Source organism: Salvelinus fontinalis, chromosome 33, assembly GCF_029448725.1.
Source record: "Salvelinus fontinalis isolate EN_2023a chromosome 33, ASM2944872v1, whole genome shotgun sequence".
Taxonomy (NCBI): Eukaryota; Metazoa; Chordata; class Actinopteri; order Salmoniformes; family Salmonidae; genus Salvelinus; species Salvelinus fontinalis.
The window spans coordinates 40,661,556-40,678,791 of NC_074697.1; the positions used below are offsets into that span (position 1 = coordinate 40,661,556).

The 17,236-nt window shown below is 45.7% G+C and overlaps 1 protein-coding gene across 2 annotated transcripts in view; it reads left to right on the top strand.

Moving 5' to 3' along the window:
- LOC129832275 (tumor necrosis factor alpha-induced protein 2-like) overlaps positions 1 to 16,971 on the top strand; it is a 32,914-nt gene extending 15,943 nt beyond the window's left edge. For both annotated transcript variants that reach the window (XM_055896208.1, XM_055896206.1), the window contains exons 4-13: positions 6,120 to 6,795; positions 7,177 to 7,291; positions 7,952 to 8,062; positions 8,450 to 8,550; positions 9,185 to 9,298; positions 9,708 to 9,843; positions 10,926 to 11,048; positions 11,283 to 11,438; positions 12,461 to 12,582; positions 15,258 to 16,971. In XM_055896208.1, the coding sequence (XP_055752183.1) occupies positions 6,120 to 6,795; positions 7,177 to 7,291; positions 7,952 to 8,062; positions 8,450 to 8,550; positions 9,185 to 9,298; positions 9,708 to 9,843; positions 10,926 to 11,048; positions 11,283 to 11,438; positions 12,461 to 12,582; positions 15,258 to 15,540 (1,937 nt within the window). In that variant the 3' untranslated portion in view covers positions 15,541 to 16,971. The remainder of the gene's footprint in view (positions 1 to 6,119; positions 6,796 to 7,176; positions 7,292 to 7,951; positions 8,063 to 8,449; positions 8,551 to 9,184; positions 9,299 to 9,707; positions 9,844 to 10,925; positions 11,049 to 11,282; positions 11,439 to 12,460; positions 12,583 to 15,257) is intronic.
- Positions 16,972 to 17,236: the final 265 nt, after the last annotated feature.

The window sequence follows — 17,236 nt, forward strand, 5'->3', positions numbered from 1 at the left end:
CCATCATGTGGAAGACGTGGTGTCTTCCTATCACAAGGGAAGAGGAACAGTCATTTTCCACTTACCGCTCTCTTTAAGGGAGATGTGCCTGGCTGTATTGTGTTTTATATTTAGCTGTCCTTCCGCTGCGTTGGCAGGCAACTTTGGAAATGATGGAGTGATGTTGGGGGGGGGGGGGGGGGCGGGTATGGGCGGTGCCATGGCATCGCTGGGCGCTACTTCTCTTCCTCAAGCGGGACAGGGAAGGATGAGCAAGACGGCAGGCCGGCAGCGGCGCGCCCCCGCATCCTCTAGTTCCTTTATGGGAACGGGGAGAAAAAACAGGCAACTCAGCACTGCCGTGGAAGCCGTGAGGTTCCCCGAACAGAGCGAGAGGGGCGGTTATTTACACAGCTGATCTGTGACGCACCATAGCAGTGGTGCAATGTGCTTCGTAGGCCTATAAGAGAGAGTCCCCAAAGTGGTGTCATGTCACCGCCCCAGCCCCACACTTCCCTGCCCCTTTTCCTGGGGTCGTTGTGTTCAGTCACCACCCCAATTAAATGTAGGAGGAGGAAATTACTTCATTTCCTGCCATGCTGCTGGGCTGTGCAGGACAACAGCATGTGAATTGCTATCCGGCTGTCCAGAGACACAAATGACTTATGCAAGCAGATCGGGAGCCTTATTGAGTTTGAAACCTGATGCTGAGACACACAGCAGCCCATTCACTAGCATACAGTAGACAGACATGGCTGACTCCTCCTGCTTCTCATCAGACAGCTAACCTTCGCCTCCCAGTGCTGTGCTCATGCCCCAGTCGCCTCACTTGGGCTGGGCGGTGTGCAGAGACAAGCATCTCCAAACACTCTAGGACACAGTGATTCACTGCACTGACCCCTCTAATCACATTGTGTGATTACTGTAAAAACTGTAAAAACTCTACCTACCCCCTTGCACTTATCACACAGAATGTGTAAACAGCTCTTTGAGTTTTCTTTTGTGTAAACTATTGTTACACAATAGCGCTCCATGCATGTTAGACAAGAAAGCATTCAATGCATGTATGTTTTTTGCCAAACTGTAGTTAGCTGCTCTGGGTGTAAGGGCTGGCTTTGTAGGTGTCGTTGTACCGTACTCCGTTAGCTTGGGCCCACAACTAGCTCACCTTCATAAAACTGAGTGGTTTGTTGTTGCGGTAAAACCTGGTAATATATACTTTGACGTGTTCCTTGACGTATAGAGCTTAGCAACTTTAAATACGTCTGTATTGAAATATGCATACTGCTAGCTTTATTGCTTTGCAGGTGTGATTGGAAAGCTTCCTCCATCCACCATTCCGTTTCAGGTACTAGGAACACTTTCAGGTACTGGGAACACTGTTGATGGCTGATCTATGGATTGGTCAGTTAATGAGCAACTTAGAATGTGAGACCGTTCCCCATTTGTCCTAATGTTCTCTTGAACTTCTGCTATGCTTTTGTTACCCACCAGATCCCTCCATGCGGAGGGAGGCACTTTTGCCAGCAAACTCCCATAATCACAATAAGTTAATCAACAAGTGTACTTTACCATCAGATAAAAGCTGACTGAACTTTGGTCTGAAATGCCATCATGGGGCCCAGGCATGAAGAGCATTTCCAAGCTCTCTGCTCTAGAAAAACCATCAACACCTAAAGGGGTGTATTTCTGTAAAATTATGGTTTTGTTTAGCACATAAGACTGTTTATTGGAATGAACTATGTAAATGAGTGTCACGATCGTGTGGTGGATTGACGGACCAAAATGCAGCTTTTGGAAAATATGCCATCTTCTTTTATTAAACACGAACGAAGATGAACACGACACAAAAACACTTTACAAACTAACAAAATAACAAAACGACCGTGAAGCTACAAACGTTGTGCACAAACATACAGGCTACTAACGTTCTTACATAGACAATTACCCACACCTAATGAGAGCCTATGGCTACCCTAAATAAGGCTCCCAATCAGAGACAACCGACATCAGCTGTCTCTAATTGGGAACTCATTCAGGTAACCATAGACTCTTCTAGATCACTCACCAACATAGACAACGCTAGAACTCTACACTAAACACAAAACCATATCTTACACCCCATAACCCCTTTACCAAATAAACACCCAACACCAACAAAACATAAACATTACCCATGTCACACCCTGACCTAACTACAATAATAAAGAAAACCAATAATACTAAGGCCAGGGTGTGACAATGAGTCTGTTCCATTTCGCATTTGCTTTCAGTAAGTGAGGTCATGTGAAAAGGACTCAAGGAGCCTTACAGTATGTTCGCCAATTACATTAGGGCAGCACAACCAGGGACTGAGTCAAAGACATGAAGTAGGGCTTGGTCTCAGGGGCGTCGTGCACCCATTATTTTAGAGGTGTCACGAAGTACGTGAGGATGGAGGGGTGGAGAATTTTGCATTTTTCAGAGTTGCTCCCCTCCTCAAGAAACGAACTCTCGACCCCTCTGACGTCAAAATACTACAGACCATTATCCCCCCGCACCTCTCTGATTCAGAGGGGTTGGGTTAAATGCGCAAGACACATTTCGGGTTAAATCCCCCTTTCCCCTTCTTTTTTTCTTTCCAAAACACATGAGCCTGTTGTCTCTGACCAACTCTTTCACTATCACTCACAGAACCATCTTCTTGGCCCTAACCAGTCAGGCTTCAAGACTGGTCACTCTACCGAGACCGCTTCCCTCTGTGTCGCGGAGGCTCTCCGCACTGCCAAAGCTGACTCTCTCTCCTCTGTTCTCATCTTCCTAGAGCTATCCGCTGCCTTCCACAACGTGAACCATCAGATCCTCCTCTCCACCCTCTCAGGGCTGGGCTTCTCAGGCTCTGCAAACTCTTGGATTGCATCCTACCTGGCAGGCTACTCCTACCAGGTGGTGTGGAGAGGATATGTGTCTGCACCAAAACATGCTAAGTAGAACCATAAAGGGTTATTGGGTTTGTCCCGATAGGGGAACCCTTTTTGGTGCTAGGTAAAACCCTTAGCATATATCATAAGGCCTTTCTTTGATGGCCTAGTTACAGTATACCCTAACATAGCTGTGTTAGGACACTCCTGGTTTTACAGGCCACATCATGCCTGCAAGTTAAGCTGGCTTGCAAAGTGACGTGTAATTCTTATCGGAATCCAGCCAGAGTTAGGATATCCAACAATGTTAACTTTTTTAACCATCCGCAACCTGCATTCAGAATGACTGCCAGGGTAGGGAAGATTGAATACTGAGACTATCTCAATCATCTGAACTGGAACAACCATCTCAGTAACGGGTGCATTAAGCCCAACTACTAACCGATTGGATTAGTTTAGCCTGTTTATCTTTGTGTAGCATGAAATGATTCAACCAATCAATGTATATGCAAAAACACAGATATTAAAACAAACAATTCTGAAAATCACCCTGCAATAGAGCATCCTGGGAAAATAGGATGTACAGCTATGGTTCTATGTACAACCCTTCTTGCCTTCCAAAGTACCCTTATTGCCTTCCAATGAATAATCGAAGAATCCTTTCTTCCAAAAAGGGTTCTTAGGTTGTTAAAGATTCTAGGTAGAACCCTTTGCCTTTCAAAGAACCCTTTTTTCTAAGAGTGTACTCTTTTCTCCCTATACTAAGTCACTCGGCTCTGTCATTATCCTCACGTGGTCTCTCCTATCATTGCTATGTGGATGACGCTCTGCGTGCTTGGCAGACGTCTCAGCTGGGGTGTCGGTCCACAAGTTCAAGCTCAACCTCGACAAGACGGAGCTGCCCTTCCTCCCGGGGAACGCCTACCAGCTCTAAGACCTCTCCATCACTGTGGACAACTCCACGGTGTCCCCCTCCCAGAGTGCAAATAATCTTGGCGTGACACTGGACAATACCCTGGCATTCTCTGCAAATATCAAAGCAGTGACCTGCCCCTGCAGGTTCATGCTCTACAACATCCATAGAGTACAACCTTTCCCAACACAGGAAGCGCCACAGGTCCTCATCCAGGCACTTGTCATCTCCCGTCTGGATTACTGCAACTCTCTGTTGGCTGGGCTCCCTGCATGTGCTATCAAACCCCTACAACTTATCCAGAACGCCACAGCTCGCCTGGTGTTCAACCTTCCCAAGTCACCCGCTCCTCCGCACTCTCCACTGGCTTCCAGTCAAAGCTCACATCCACGACCAGACCATGGTGCTTGCTTACGGAGCAGCAAGGGGAACTGCCCCTCCCTACCTTCAGTCTATGCTCAAACCCTACATCCCAACCCGAGCACTCCATTCAGTCGCCTCTGCTCTCTTGGCCATCCCACCACTATGGGAGATCAGCTCCCGCTAAGCCCAGTCAAAGCTTGTCTCTGTCCTGGAACCCCAATGGTGGAACCAGCTTCCCTCTGATGCTAGGACAGTCCCCGCCCATCTTACGAAAATGTCAAGTAAGACCCTACCCATCTTAAATAAGACACCCCCCAAATCTACTTTTCTGATAACTTCTTTATTGAGGAAAAATGTACTTACTACCACTGTTATATGTGGTCTCACCGAGCTATCTTAAGATGAATGCACTGACTGTAAGTTGCTCTGGATAAGAGCGTATACTAAATGACTCAAATGTCATTTTTAAATTATTTTTTCTTTAACCTTTATTTTACTAGGCAAGTCAGTTAAGAACAAATTCTAATTTACAATGACGGCTTACCCTGGCCAAACCCTAACCCGGACGACGCTGGGCCAATTGTGCGCCGCCCTATGGGACTCCCAATCACGGCCGGTTGTGATACAGCCTGGAATAGAACCAGGGTCTGTAGTGACTCCTCTAGCACTGCGATGGAGTACCTTAGTCCGCAGCACCACTGGGGAGTCCAATGTGAACTTCATAGAATTGCTTGGTGGGTAGTATTACAGAGAAACAACAAAACATTAGCATTTTATTTATTCATCAAGAAGGAATCAATCATTGCTCTGTGGTGCACCTTTTAAGGAACCACTTACTAGGGAGAATAGGCGGTGTGGGGAGGGACTCTTTGCCTGGTCAGTCACTGCCCCCCCTCCGCAAAATACAGCTGACAGATCTTTTTGATCATTATTATTTGATAAAACGTGGGCTTCAAAATGAAGTTTAGTCATTAATTTAACGTCTGAAAAATGAAATAACTGGACAAATCTGAGGGCGCACATGCCTTTACTTGGTCTTGTCTTGTAGTTGACCAACAGACTTCATTGATTTTGACAGGCTGTGTTGCTCCTTCCAGGGGGTGAGGGGTGATGTCAGAGAGGAGTGTCTGGTGACTTCAATAGGAAATGGCCGACTTCATCACTGGTTTTAGTACTAATTTAAAAACTTTCTGTCAGACCACATCAGAGTAAGAGATGATGAGATCACCTCAATGGGTGAGGCTGGGCTCTAAAAGTCTATATGCACTTATGGGAACTTTCTGAAGCCAAAGTGGAGTTCCACAAGAAATACAATTTATCCACTTTAATGCAAAGCAATATGAACTTTTATTAAATACTATTCCACAGCTATACTAGCCGAATAAAAGACCTCAACCTGATAGAGAAGTGTCTAAGGAGAGGACAGTGAGTGGACATTCTGTGGGAATCTAGGATGCTTTATGTTTGGCACCCACATGTCCCTGATGGGATCTTTTGAAGAATGCAACTGAAGTAGAGATGAATCTAACCCACCTCTAGAGAGATTGGTTTAACCGTGTCCAATCTGCCCAAAAACAACAAGTCAAAGGGGACAAACAACATCTGTCTCTCAGGCCTGGAGCCTCTGATATGGATAGGACCTGATGTGGGAACCTGTGTAGGAGGTGACAGCCTGGCTTAGCCTTTAGCTTGACGCGAAAACAAACATAGCTCGTAAACACGTTCAAAGCAAAGAATAGTCATGTTTACTTGAGTAGGTCTTGGATTTACATAGGACTTGATCCAATTGACCAGGTCATGTGTTGTGTGGCATAACAGATAGACAGGTGAGGGTGCAAGAGCACAGCTCTTTCCATTAGGATAGTGGCTCCATTCTGCCTTCTGACTTAATACAGCTGTATTGCCTATACATGATTTATCATGTGTTATGTGGAGTTGTATCATTTTCCTCCTCTCTCCTTTAGTTCTAGAAATTCTGCAGCTGGTGACTAAGAGAGACCTGTTCCTGGCTGACACACACATCCTGGAGCTGGAGCAGGAGTGTAACGAGGCGGCCGCAGCGACCCTGCCTTCATCGCCAGCAGGTGGTGCTGTCCCAGACGACCTCAACAGCCCCGGGAGCAAAGACGGCGGCAGGCGCAAAGCCAAAGACGTGGAGCTGCTGTACGAGGCCCTGCAGAAGGAGCTGTGGGCGGTGGTGCGTGAGTCGCTGCGCTCCCCCACGGCGGGGCCCAACCTGGGGCTGGTGGTGCAGGTTCTGCAGCAGGAGGAGCAGGCGGACCGGGACTGGGCGCAGGGTGAGGGGGCGCTGCCCGGAGGCCCCAGACCCAGGCAGCTGAAGCAGCGGTGGAAGGAGGCGGTGGCGGAGGCAGCAAACGGGAGCCTGCCCCAGAGGAACGAGGCCCAGGGCGGGGAGCTGGCGGACTACCTGGACAGGGTGCGGACCCGGGTGGTGGAGGACCTGGGGGCGGCCAAGAGGAATGTGGTGCCAGTGTACCCAGAGGAGTACGAACCCTTCCAGGTGTACCTACAGAGCTACCACCAGACGGTGGCCCGCAGACTGCAGAGCATCACTGACGACCAGCTGCTGATCACAGATATCTACTCTCTGCTGGACTGGCTCTACAACATCTATAACAAGTGGGTGTCCATCTTAAAGGCCACTGAGTGTAGACTATTGAATAGTTCATTCAATAATTGTGTATTGCAACTTGTGATTTTACACATATTAGATTTTGTAAGTAGCAGAATTGCATTACAAAAAAAGGAATGAACAAAAGTATATAGCTAAATGTCAGGTTGTAACAAACTTGCATGAACCACAAACTTGTCAGAAATGTTTCATTTCATTTTCACTTTATGCTTTCACGGTAAAGCATGTTACAAGGTGGTGTGATGTTATTGTACATAATACTGTGCATAAATACTGTCGATTATACTGTACATAAACAGTCGTTTATTAGTTAAGTGTTACTCTATGGGTATGCCACTGACTCTGGCCTCCTACTGTAATCGCTCCAGGGACGTCCTTGGAACAGTCAGTGTGACGACGCCCTTCAACAGGTCTCAGCTGGGGCCGTTGTTGCCCTCGGAGACCGTGGACAAACTGGAGCTGGACTGTCTCAACTCTGTCAGGGTAAGGGCCGACCATCCACCCCTCACCCCTCATTTGGTGCGCCCCGAAAGGGTGCTCCTATGGTCCTTCCTGTCCACCTAAAGGGAGGGATATCACTCTGACCAGTGCAGCCAATCAGTGCGCACCGTCTCAGGGTCAGCTCGTGGGTTTTCCTGTCTACGACGGACACCACACAATGGAAGCCAGGCCATTTAGCTCAGGTTATTACGCAACTCACTTGCGAGTCAAGTCCAGGTAGGCTAGAGCACTGTTGTGTGTGTGATACTCTGTTCACTGTTGGAGAGCCAGGGCCCAGGGCCCAGGGTCCATGTATGTAGACATAATAGTTAGTAGTCCACAAGTAAATCCTGCAGAGGACAAAGAGCACTTGGGTTATTGGCAGCGTTGTCTGTGGGCTGGCAATCAATCATGCCCCTGCGGGGTCATCCACCAATGGGAGGAAACCTTCACCTAAAATATAAGGGGATGTTTACAAAGGGGATATAGATCAGAACAAATGAAGCCAGATTTACAGTATTATCTGTGATTCTACGCCTTCATCCATCTTGATGTCTTGACGGCATCAGTTGGGAATATTTTGATGCTTAGTGGCTGCAGAGCTCACAGTGGTTCAGTGCATGGTTGTGTTGTGTCTGACCGCGCGGTCTGGTTGCGTTCCAGGAGAAGGTGACCACAGAGCTGTCTCAGGTGCTGGACGAGGAGGAGAAGCGTTGGATGGAGACGCTGCACATTGAGGAGTATCAGATCACGCTGGCTCGCACCGTCATCCAGGTACGCGTGCGCGTGCACACACACACACACACACACACACACAGGGATAGATATCAGGAGCTTACATAAGTAATTGATTTCTTCCCCTGATTTTGATGAGGCCGGCCATGATGGTATTGTATTGCTGCTGAATGTGGTCACTTCGTACTTTGAGGATAAACTCATACATTCCTCAAGCTGCAGCCAAAATCAATACAGACGCTTCCCTTAGAACTCCATCACAGCTCACTGTTTAAATCACTTCACTGGCCTCTAGTGGCCTTGATTGGTACAAGCACTTTCTACACAGATGCCGTAAAAGAAAAAAAAGAAAGCGTCAAATAGCATTTCACACATAATACACGTTTGCCAATTACATCTGGTACGTGTGTGTGTGTGTGTGTGCAGAGGCTGCAGGTAGATCTTGAGCAGTCAGCTGCCATCAACAGAAACCTGGGTTCCCTTGTGGCTCAGTGCAGTCTGAATGGTCTGGCTGACTTCCTGTACAGGTGAGAGGACCACACACTGTAGAATGACATGTTACACACTGTAGTAGTCCTAGAACACACTGTCTCATTACATATTACATAATAAGGCCAAGAACACACTGTCTCATTACATATTACATAATAAGGCCTAGAGCACACTGTATCATTCCATATTACATAATAAGGCCAAGAACACACTGTCTCATTATTATTACATAATAAGGCCAAGAACACACTGCATCATTATTATTACATAATAAGGCCTAGAACGCACTGTCTCATTACATATTATATAATAAGGCCAAGAACACACTGCATCATTATTATTACATAATAAGGCCAAGAACACACTGTCTCATTATTATTACATAATAAGGCCAAGAACACACTGTCTCATTATTATTACATAATAAGGCCAAGAACACACTGCATCATTATTATTACATAATAAGGCCTAGAACATTGTCACTGTCATCATTCTTAGAATGAAAAGAGTATTACACAGGGCCAAACCTATAGTTGTCTCACTGCCCACTACATTTTATTTTGCAATAATGCTAGAATATATTAACTGGAATCAACCAGTTCAACTGGAATATTGAAACTAACATCTCTTTGAGACATTCTAATACTGTTAAAATTGCTTAACCTTCAGCTTCCAAAGGAAAGTGGAGATGTTCCATGAGGGTCTGGTCAACATGGTTGGGGATAACGAGGATGGATATGTCTCCAAGACCATTGCCCTGGTCAACTGCTGTCTCCCTTTCAGGTAGGACTATTGTAGCAGTAGTAGGCTAGCCTGCATTGTGTTACAGTTGGTCCATGTCCACAATAACGCCTTAAATGGAAATTCCACCCCAAAAATATATTTCTGTATTTGTTTTGCATTTCTGTATTTTTAAAGTTATATATCTTGAAGACTTGATTGCTGACATGCAAAACATTTTAGGACAACAATGAACTAATGAAATTAACACCAAAATATCGTTTTTGGGTGGAGTTTCCCTTTCAATACTATACTCAAAAACAATTCCCCAAAATGGTACCTGTTAGCATTCAAGTTTTCAAGTCCAGAGCGAAAACTGCCTTGATGTGTTTTCATAATATTCCTTAAAACATGCATAAATCATGTAAGTGTACAATGTATTCATTAGTCTGCTGTGACTGTGTGTGTGCAGGGGTTTTGCCCAGCGCTGTGTGCAGTGCGACCCTGCCATCAGTGAGGACTCAGCCAGGCGAGCAAACACTTCCCTGGACAGAATAGTCAACCAGGGAGTGAAGGTGCTGAGTGACAGACTGTATGAGCGCATAAGGGTGAGTGTTCTTAACACACACACACACACACACACACACACAAACGTAAACACACACACATAGGATTCCTAAACACACCCATGGTCTCAGCTTACTAACACAAAATTTAACAACCTCACACACATACACTGCTATGTCTTACTATACTTGTGAGTACTTTTTGGGAACCAACAATTGATTCCCATTCAGAATCGTATTTTCCCTAACCCAAACCCTAACCCTCAACCTTTACCCTTACCCTAACTCTAACTTTAACCCCTAACCCTATACCCTAAACCTAACCCCTAAACCTAAAATAGCCTTTTTTACAAGTGAGGACTGTCCTCACGTCTCAGAATTGTAGTTGGTTTACTATTCTGATGATGACTTCTGGTACTCACAAGTATAGTAAAATGTTTACACACACACACACACACACACACACACACACACACACACACACACACACACACACACACACACACACACACACACACACACACACACACACACACACACACACACACACACACACACACACACACACACCCTCAAGCGTCCCTCTGTCTGCCATGTGTCCCAGAATATAAAGCACATCTTATCAGTGTTCTCCACATGGCTTGGCCTCAAAGTTCTCAGGGATGTGCTGAAGAACTGAGGCCCTAAAATAGCCGCTCCAATGTGACAAACATGGTTAAATAAGATTAGATTGGCAGCATGCCACATAGTTTCTGGCAGGCTATGCAGTTCCGCTCTTCTTCAGTAACCGCCATAGAGACGGGCAGTGCCAGTCGTCCAGGGGCACAGAGCCGCATGTCGCATCCTCTTGACCGAGCTGGGGCTCTTTATGCTGTTGTCGTTGGGTAGGAAGTCACAATCTGTGAAATTACTGGTCTAAACGGCCCACACATCCTCATAGGAAGACACAAACCCAGGAGGGGGATTCAGTTAGCGATAAAACACGGATCTGACTCAGGTGACATGGACGTCTCCACACCCACATCTCTCTGTCTCCCTCCCTTCCTTGTCTTCTTCATTCTCTCCCCATTTTCCTGTCTCTCTCTCTTGCTCACTCACATTTTCCCTCTCCTGGCCATATTTAGCCCTTCTTTGACAAGCTGGTGAAGAGGAAGTGGCTGAACAACACAGAGACCTATGAGCAAATCGAGTCCCATATTAAGGAACACTTCAAGAAGTTCCGCAGGATGGACAGCCCACCCTATCAGGTACATGGCAGAGACACAGCAAGTATGAGCCATGTAAACATGGGGAGGCGCTAAGGTCCTCTGGCACAATGTCACAATGTGCACTAATAACTCAAAGATATTTGACTGGTTTTAATTCTAAGCAACGAAAAAAAGCAGTGAATGTTCAGGAGAAAACAGTTTTTTTTTATTGATCGACTGAATGGATGATTGGTTGATTGATTGATTCATTCTATCTTTCCCTTGTTCCCCCAGGTCCTGGTGGGAGAGGTGCATAGACGTGTTCTGATGGAATACCTGCGCTCCCTCATGAGGGGGAGGATCATCTGCACGTCACTCAGAATGAGGAAGAGGATGGCTGGACGACTGCGTGATGAGGGCAAGCAGGTCAAAGTGCTCTTCAAAGATCTGGTGAGTCATTCTAGAACAACTATGCTATACTAGAGAACCGTAGTCGGATCAACAGTGCTGCCTGTGACATGACGCAACGAACGGCGTGTGGCGTGTGCATGTGTGTGTGTGTGTGTGTTTGTTTGCATTCATGAGTGTGTGCTCATTAATCACGTTTGACTGGTATGTGGCCAGTATGTGAGAGTTACTGAAACAACTCTGGATGAGTTCAAACAAAGGAGACGTGAAGTACAAATTAGTAAATAAATAAAATATGTTTGTCCTCGGAAGAGGGGTTAAAAAAAGAGAGAAAAAATAATGGCTACTGTAGCCCAGATAGAGATGGATGACCAGGCAGGCCGTTTGCACAAGGGGGCACCTCACCCTTCACTCCAGCCCACTCCCTATCCTTCCCTCTGTGGCGTCTGCCCCTTTCTCCAGATAAAACATCCGTTTGTCACCTCTCTGGACAACAGGATAGCGTTGTTTACAGACGAGTGGTCTGGCATCCTGCCCTGGGCCTTAGAAGCCCTGACAAGCCTTTGGGGTTGAGTGTAGGACCAGAATGAACCTCTGGTCGACCACACGGTTTAGTCCTCTCAGAATAACAGGGTCACTTTGATGCTAAGGTAATTGAGTTTGCATTCTCAATACTGTCGCTGTACTTCTAACCTTGGTGTTTTGGGTCTATGTTATCGGATGGTTCCCTCCGGTCAACCAAATGCGTGAACATCACCAATCTAGTTGTAACCATTAAAGGCTTGAAATCACTTCATCTAGCTCTGGGTTTGAGCCGTTGACAAGGTAGTAGATTCAAAGGCATTGAGTCGGAGAATAGCCTGTTGACCTGTCATGAGCTGCAGAACTAGTTGAACATGAATAGCCCTGTCTAGAATGTTGTATCCTCATTTGTGCTGTGTAGAAGATCTGTTCTGATCATACCTCTCTCTCTCTCTCTCTCTCTCTCTCTCTCTCTTTCTCTCTTTCTCTCTCTCTCTGTCTCTCTCTCTCTCTCTTTCTCTCTTTCTCTCTCTCCCCTTTAGGAATCTCCCTCCTCCTGGCTGGACAGTGCTATACCACACCTCTCTGAGATCATCCTCCTGGAAGACATCCCCTCCATCCAAATGGAGGTGGGGGTCCTGGTGAGGGAGTTCCCAGACATTCGGTAAGGAGCACGGGAGGCAGCGATCATCTATGCAGAATGATAGCCATAGTTTCAGGATTTCCATCGAGCCACATGAGCGTCAACATTTCCTAAAGCTTAGGTGGACTGAAACACCCCAAAAGCAAACATGGCTACTGTTCTGCGTTGATTATGGATGGCAAATGGGGGACTTGTTAAAAACAAACAAGAGCTGAGTCGTTTCCTTATTTTTATGGGGAGCTGTTTGACCGTCGCTGGCACACATTAAAGGGGGGGGGGGGGGGTCTTGTCCGTTTGTCTGTCTCGGGTCCTGGGCGAAAACAAAGCAGAAACACGGACTTCCTGCCCAGTCGTGACATGGTAGCTGTGTAGCATAACCTGGCGTGGGCAGGTTATGTGTCCCGTAGGAACACACAGGCATGAGGAGGCAGTCCTCAATGGAATCTTTTCTCTAAATTAAGATTTGTCTCCATCCTCATAACAGACTCGCATGTATTGTTTGGAATCTTGACTTGGATCTGGAGAATGCTAACCGTTGACAGAAAGTATACCGTACAATCCTTGACATATTGCATCAAGTATGACAAATCCCTCTGTAAAGTACACACCTGATGCTTGCAACTGTGCAGGGAATTGACCCTTCAGGGCCTCGTACTATCCTATACACTATGTAGAATAATACCCTAGTTGGTTTTATGACATAATTTGCTCCAAATACCAATTGCAATCAATCAACTGGTTGCATGTAACTGCTAGTTAATCCTCCGTAGTAGCTAACAGATAAATAAGGTTTCCCGGAAGCCAAGCAGCCCACCACTTTATCTACTGTTTCTTTTTGGTGATAATCACTGGTCGTGGTGGGAAGTGAGTTTGGGCTCCATCATCAAAATCAAATCAATGTTATTGGTCACATACACATATTTTGCAGATGCTATCGCGGGTGTAGCAGAATGCTTTTGTTCCCAGCTTCAACAGTGCAGTCATACCTAACAATACAAACAGCGCACGCAAATCACATTTTCTTAATGAAAGGAATTCATAAATATTAGAACGAGCAGTGTCAGAGTCCGGAATATAAATATATATGTATATGATAGTGTTTGTAGACATTATGGACAGTATATGAATAGAAGAGGGGTGTACAGCAGTAGTTATATAGGATGAGCCTTGACTAGAACACAGTATATACATATGAAGTCGGTAAAACAGTATGAAAATATTATTAAAGTGACCAGTGTTCAAAGACTATGTACATAGGGCAGCAGTCTCTAACATGCAGGGTTGAGTACCGGGTGGTACCCGGCTAGTAACAGTGACTAAAGTTCAGGGCAGGGTACTGGGTAGAGGCCGGCTAGTGGTGACTATTTAACAGTCTGCTGGCCTGGAGATAGAAGCTGTTTTTCTGTCTCTCGGTCCCAGCTGTGAATCACCTGTAATGTCTCCGCTTTCTAGATGGTAGCGGGGTTGAACAGGCCGTGAATCGGGTGGCTGAGGTCCTTGTTGATATTCTTGGCCTACCTGTGACACCTGGTGCTGTAAATGTCCTGGAAGGCAGGCAGTGTGCCCCCGGTGATGAGTTGGGCTGACCATGCCACCCTCTGGAGAGCCCTGTGGTTGCGGACGGTGTCCACAATTAGCTTCTTTGTTTTGTTGACATTGAGGGAAAGATTATTTTCCTGGCATCATACCGCCAGGGCCCTCATCGCCTCCCTGTAGGCTGTTTCGTCGTTGTTGGCAATCAGGCTCACCACTTTTGTGTTGTCTGCAAACTTGATGGTTGACTTGGAGACGTGCATGTCCATGCAGTCATGGATGAATAGGGAGTACAGGAAGGGCTGAGCACTCACCCTTGTGGGGCCCCTGTGTTGAGGATCGGCGTAGCGGAGGTGTTGTTGCATACCTTCACCACCTGGGGGCGGCCCGTCAGGAAGTCCAGGATCCAGTTGCACAGGGCGGGGTTCAGACCCAGGGCCCTGAGCTTAGTGTTGAGCTTAGAGGGCACTATGGTGTTGAAGGCTGAGCTGTAGTTAATGAACAGCATTCTTACATAGGTATTCCTCTTGTCCAGATGGGATAGGGCAGTGTTTAATACAATGGCGATTGCGTCATCCATGAATCTGTTGTGGCGGTATGCAAATTGGTGTGGGTCTAGGGTGTCAGGTAAGGTGGAGTAACTACCGTCCCAGGGCTAGGGCTGCTGATAGTGTTTATGGCAGCCTCGTGCTGCTGCTCAGCAGAGAGGAAGTTGCTTCAGAGCCGCTCGTACTTGCCCGCAGGGAGATTTCCAGAGGCCAAGGTGTCGAATCGAAGGCCAGTCAGGCACCCTCGAACAGGGACAGATGTTTTACTAATTGTGTGTTTGTGTTTGTATGTAAGGGTGTGACAGAACCATTTGGGAATGTTCTCTAACTAACTGTATTTTGCTAACTATTTTGTCTAACTTTCCATGTTCCTTAGTGACTTGCCTCAGGGCTGACTGCCTTCTCAATATTTTGCTGATTCTCTTTATTCCTACCCTTATCATGTCCTTGTGATGGTTGACTCTGCCATTGCAGTGATGCAACATACACTCTTTTTTCAAATCAACTCAATCAAGGCTTTATGTGCTAGATGTGGCCTTTATGACATCTTTATTGCACGTTGATTTGTATTAGTATGAACTAGACTAAGCCCTCTTTCTCCTCCTCTGTTTGCAGGAAGAAACATGTGTCGGCCATCTTGAACATCCGTGGGATGACTCGGCAGACGGAGCGCCAGGAGATCCTGAACATCGTGAAGGACATTGAGAACAGTGACACCCTGACGCGGCTGTCCCGCGACCGCGCCCTCTTCTCCGAGGTGCCCGTCACATCCGAGGTGCACTGCCTGAACTTGGGCCTGAGCCGTATCGCCCTCACCGCCTCCTCCTGCTTCTCCAGCCTGAGACGGCGGCGTACCAAGAGAGGCCCGGTCAGAGAGGCGTACGATGACATGCTCTAACGGCCCTAACTGCTCTGGAAACATTCTGATGACTCAAGCAGACAGACAGCAGTTCAACAGCAAGTCACAATGGAGCTTGTTGTCAACTTCTGCACATGGTAGCAATACCAGGGGCGGACAGCATAACACATTGAGGAAGTGGAACAACACATGGAAAGAATAGCCATGTTGTGACCTTTCACCTTTCACAGCCACCTTGATAAAGAAAGTGTGATGACTGTTTCCCTTGTGAGCGATATGCCTAGTCCTTGCAAGACTGGGAAAGAGCTTTCATAAGTGCAACCATACAGAGGAAAATATAAAAATACCCATTTAAGAGGACTTTTGGACTTGAATCCCTGTGGGTTGTTGGCATTGACTCCTTTTGACAAAGGGCAGTGGAAAGAGACACAAACAACCTATTGGAGAAGATTCTGAATACTGCACCTAGGTGACTATGAGGGTTAGATAGGAACTATGGTTTAAATCAGTTCCACTGATCAAGAGCACTGTTTGGAATAAATCAAAATGTCACATACAATCCCATAACGTGCTGACATTGATATGGGTAAGGTTGGAGTCTGTTTTGTAGTTGCACATGATAAAAGCTCGATCTAAGGTACTACACCATTTTTATTATCTGTCATCTCTGTGGTGACTGTCATTGTATTTAAAATAAAAGATTCATAGTTTATTTTCATTTTGTGATATACAATATATGGGCTAATGTATGTTGAGCAACTCAAGAGAAGATTGAAGCCTGTGTGAGTGGATGAAATCATAACTGCCTATTTATGTACCAAGCAATGAACTTATTTATTTTAGTGTGGTTTGAGTGTCTTGTAATCAATGTCGAACTGTAAATCCAAGTCAAATTAATGTATGATCATTCCAAGCTTGTGTTTTCACTGGGTTTTGTCAAATGCTGAGACCCTGACTAAAATAATCCGACAGCCATCATTGAAAATTAAGATAAAGATTATTTTCAGCTGTGTACTTTTACCTATGTAAATTAAACAATTAATAATTACTATTCTTCATGATTGTTGACAACATAAATATTCTAATCCTCAGATAATTAGATTGATACTTGCACCTTTTAAAAAAATGTTATATCAGCCTTATTTTTTATTTTTTTAAATCAACTAGCAGACATTTTGGACTGAGACTTCTCCAACTGTTCTTTGGTCACACAATGATTTAAAACGTTTCATCTGTTCACCTGATGTTCCATAATTGAACAGCTGGATGTAATAATCTATCTGCTTTGAAATCGTACATAAATCATCTAATTAAATGAGAATAAACGACAACAGAGATCAAATATTTTGGCTTTGTTTTAAATGACCATTAACGATGGGATATTGATGGGACCTCGCTCCCAAATCATCTCTGTGTTTTGAAGGGCCTGTTGTTAACTTTCCTTTAATAAATTGATGAGAGAGGGTTAAACCAATCATGTAACGTTTTCCTTGACAGAGCTGAGCTGACAACTCCTGGGTAACCAACCTGAATGGAAAACAAGGTTCACAAACAGATCTTACCTTGTGCTGTCTGGATGGAGTAATCTGGCATGGCTCTTTTCTGGCCCCAGCTACAGAGTCACAAAGCTACAGCACAACTGTTGTGTGTAGGTCTACATCTATTTGTCTTTTACAATGCTATTTCTTTCTGTTTTGTTTTCCACCCATCCACCCAATGTGTCTTGGCAAAGAGT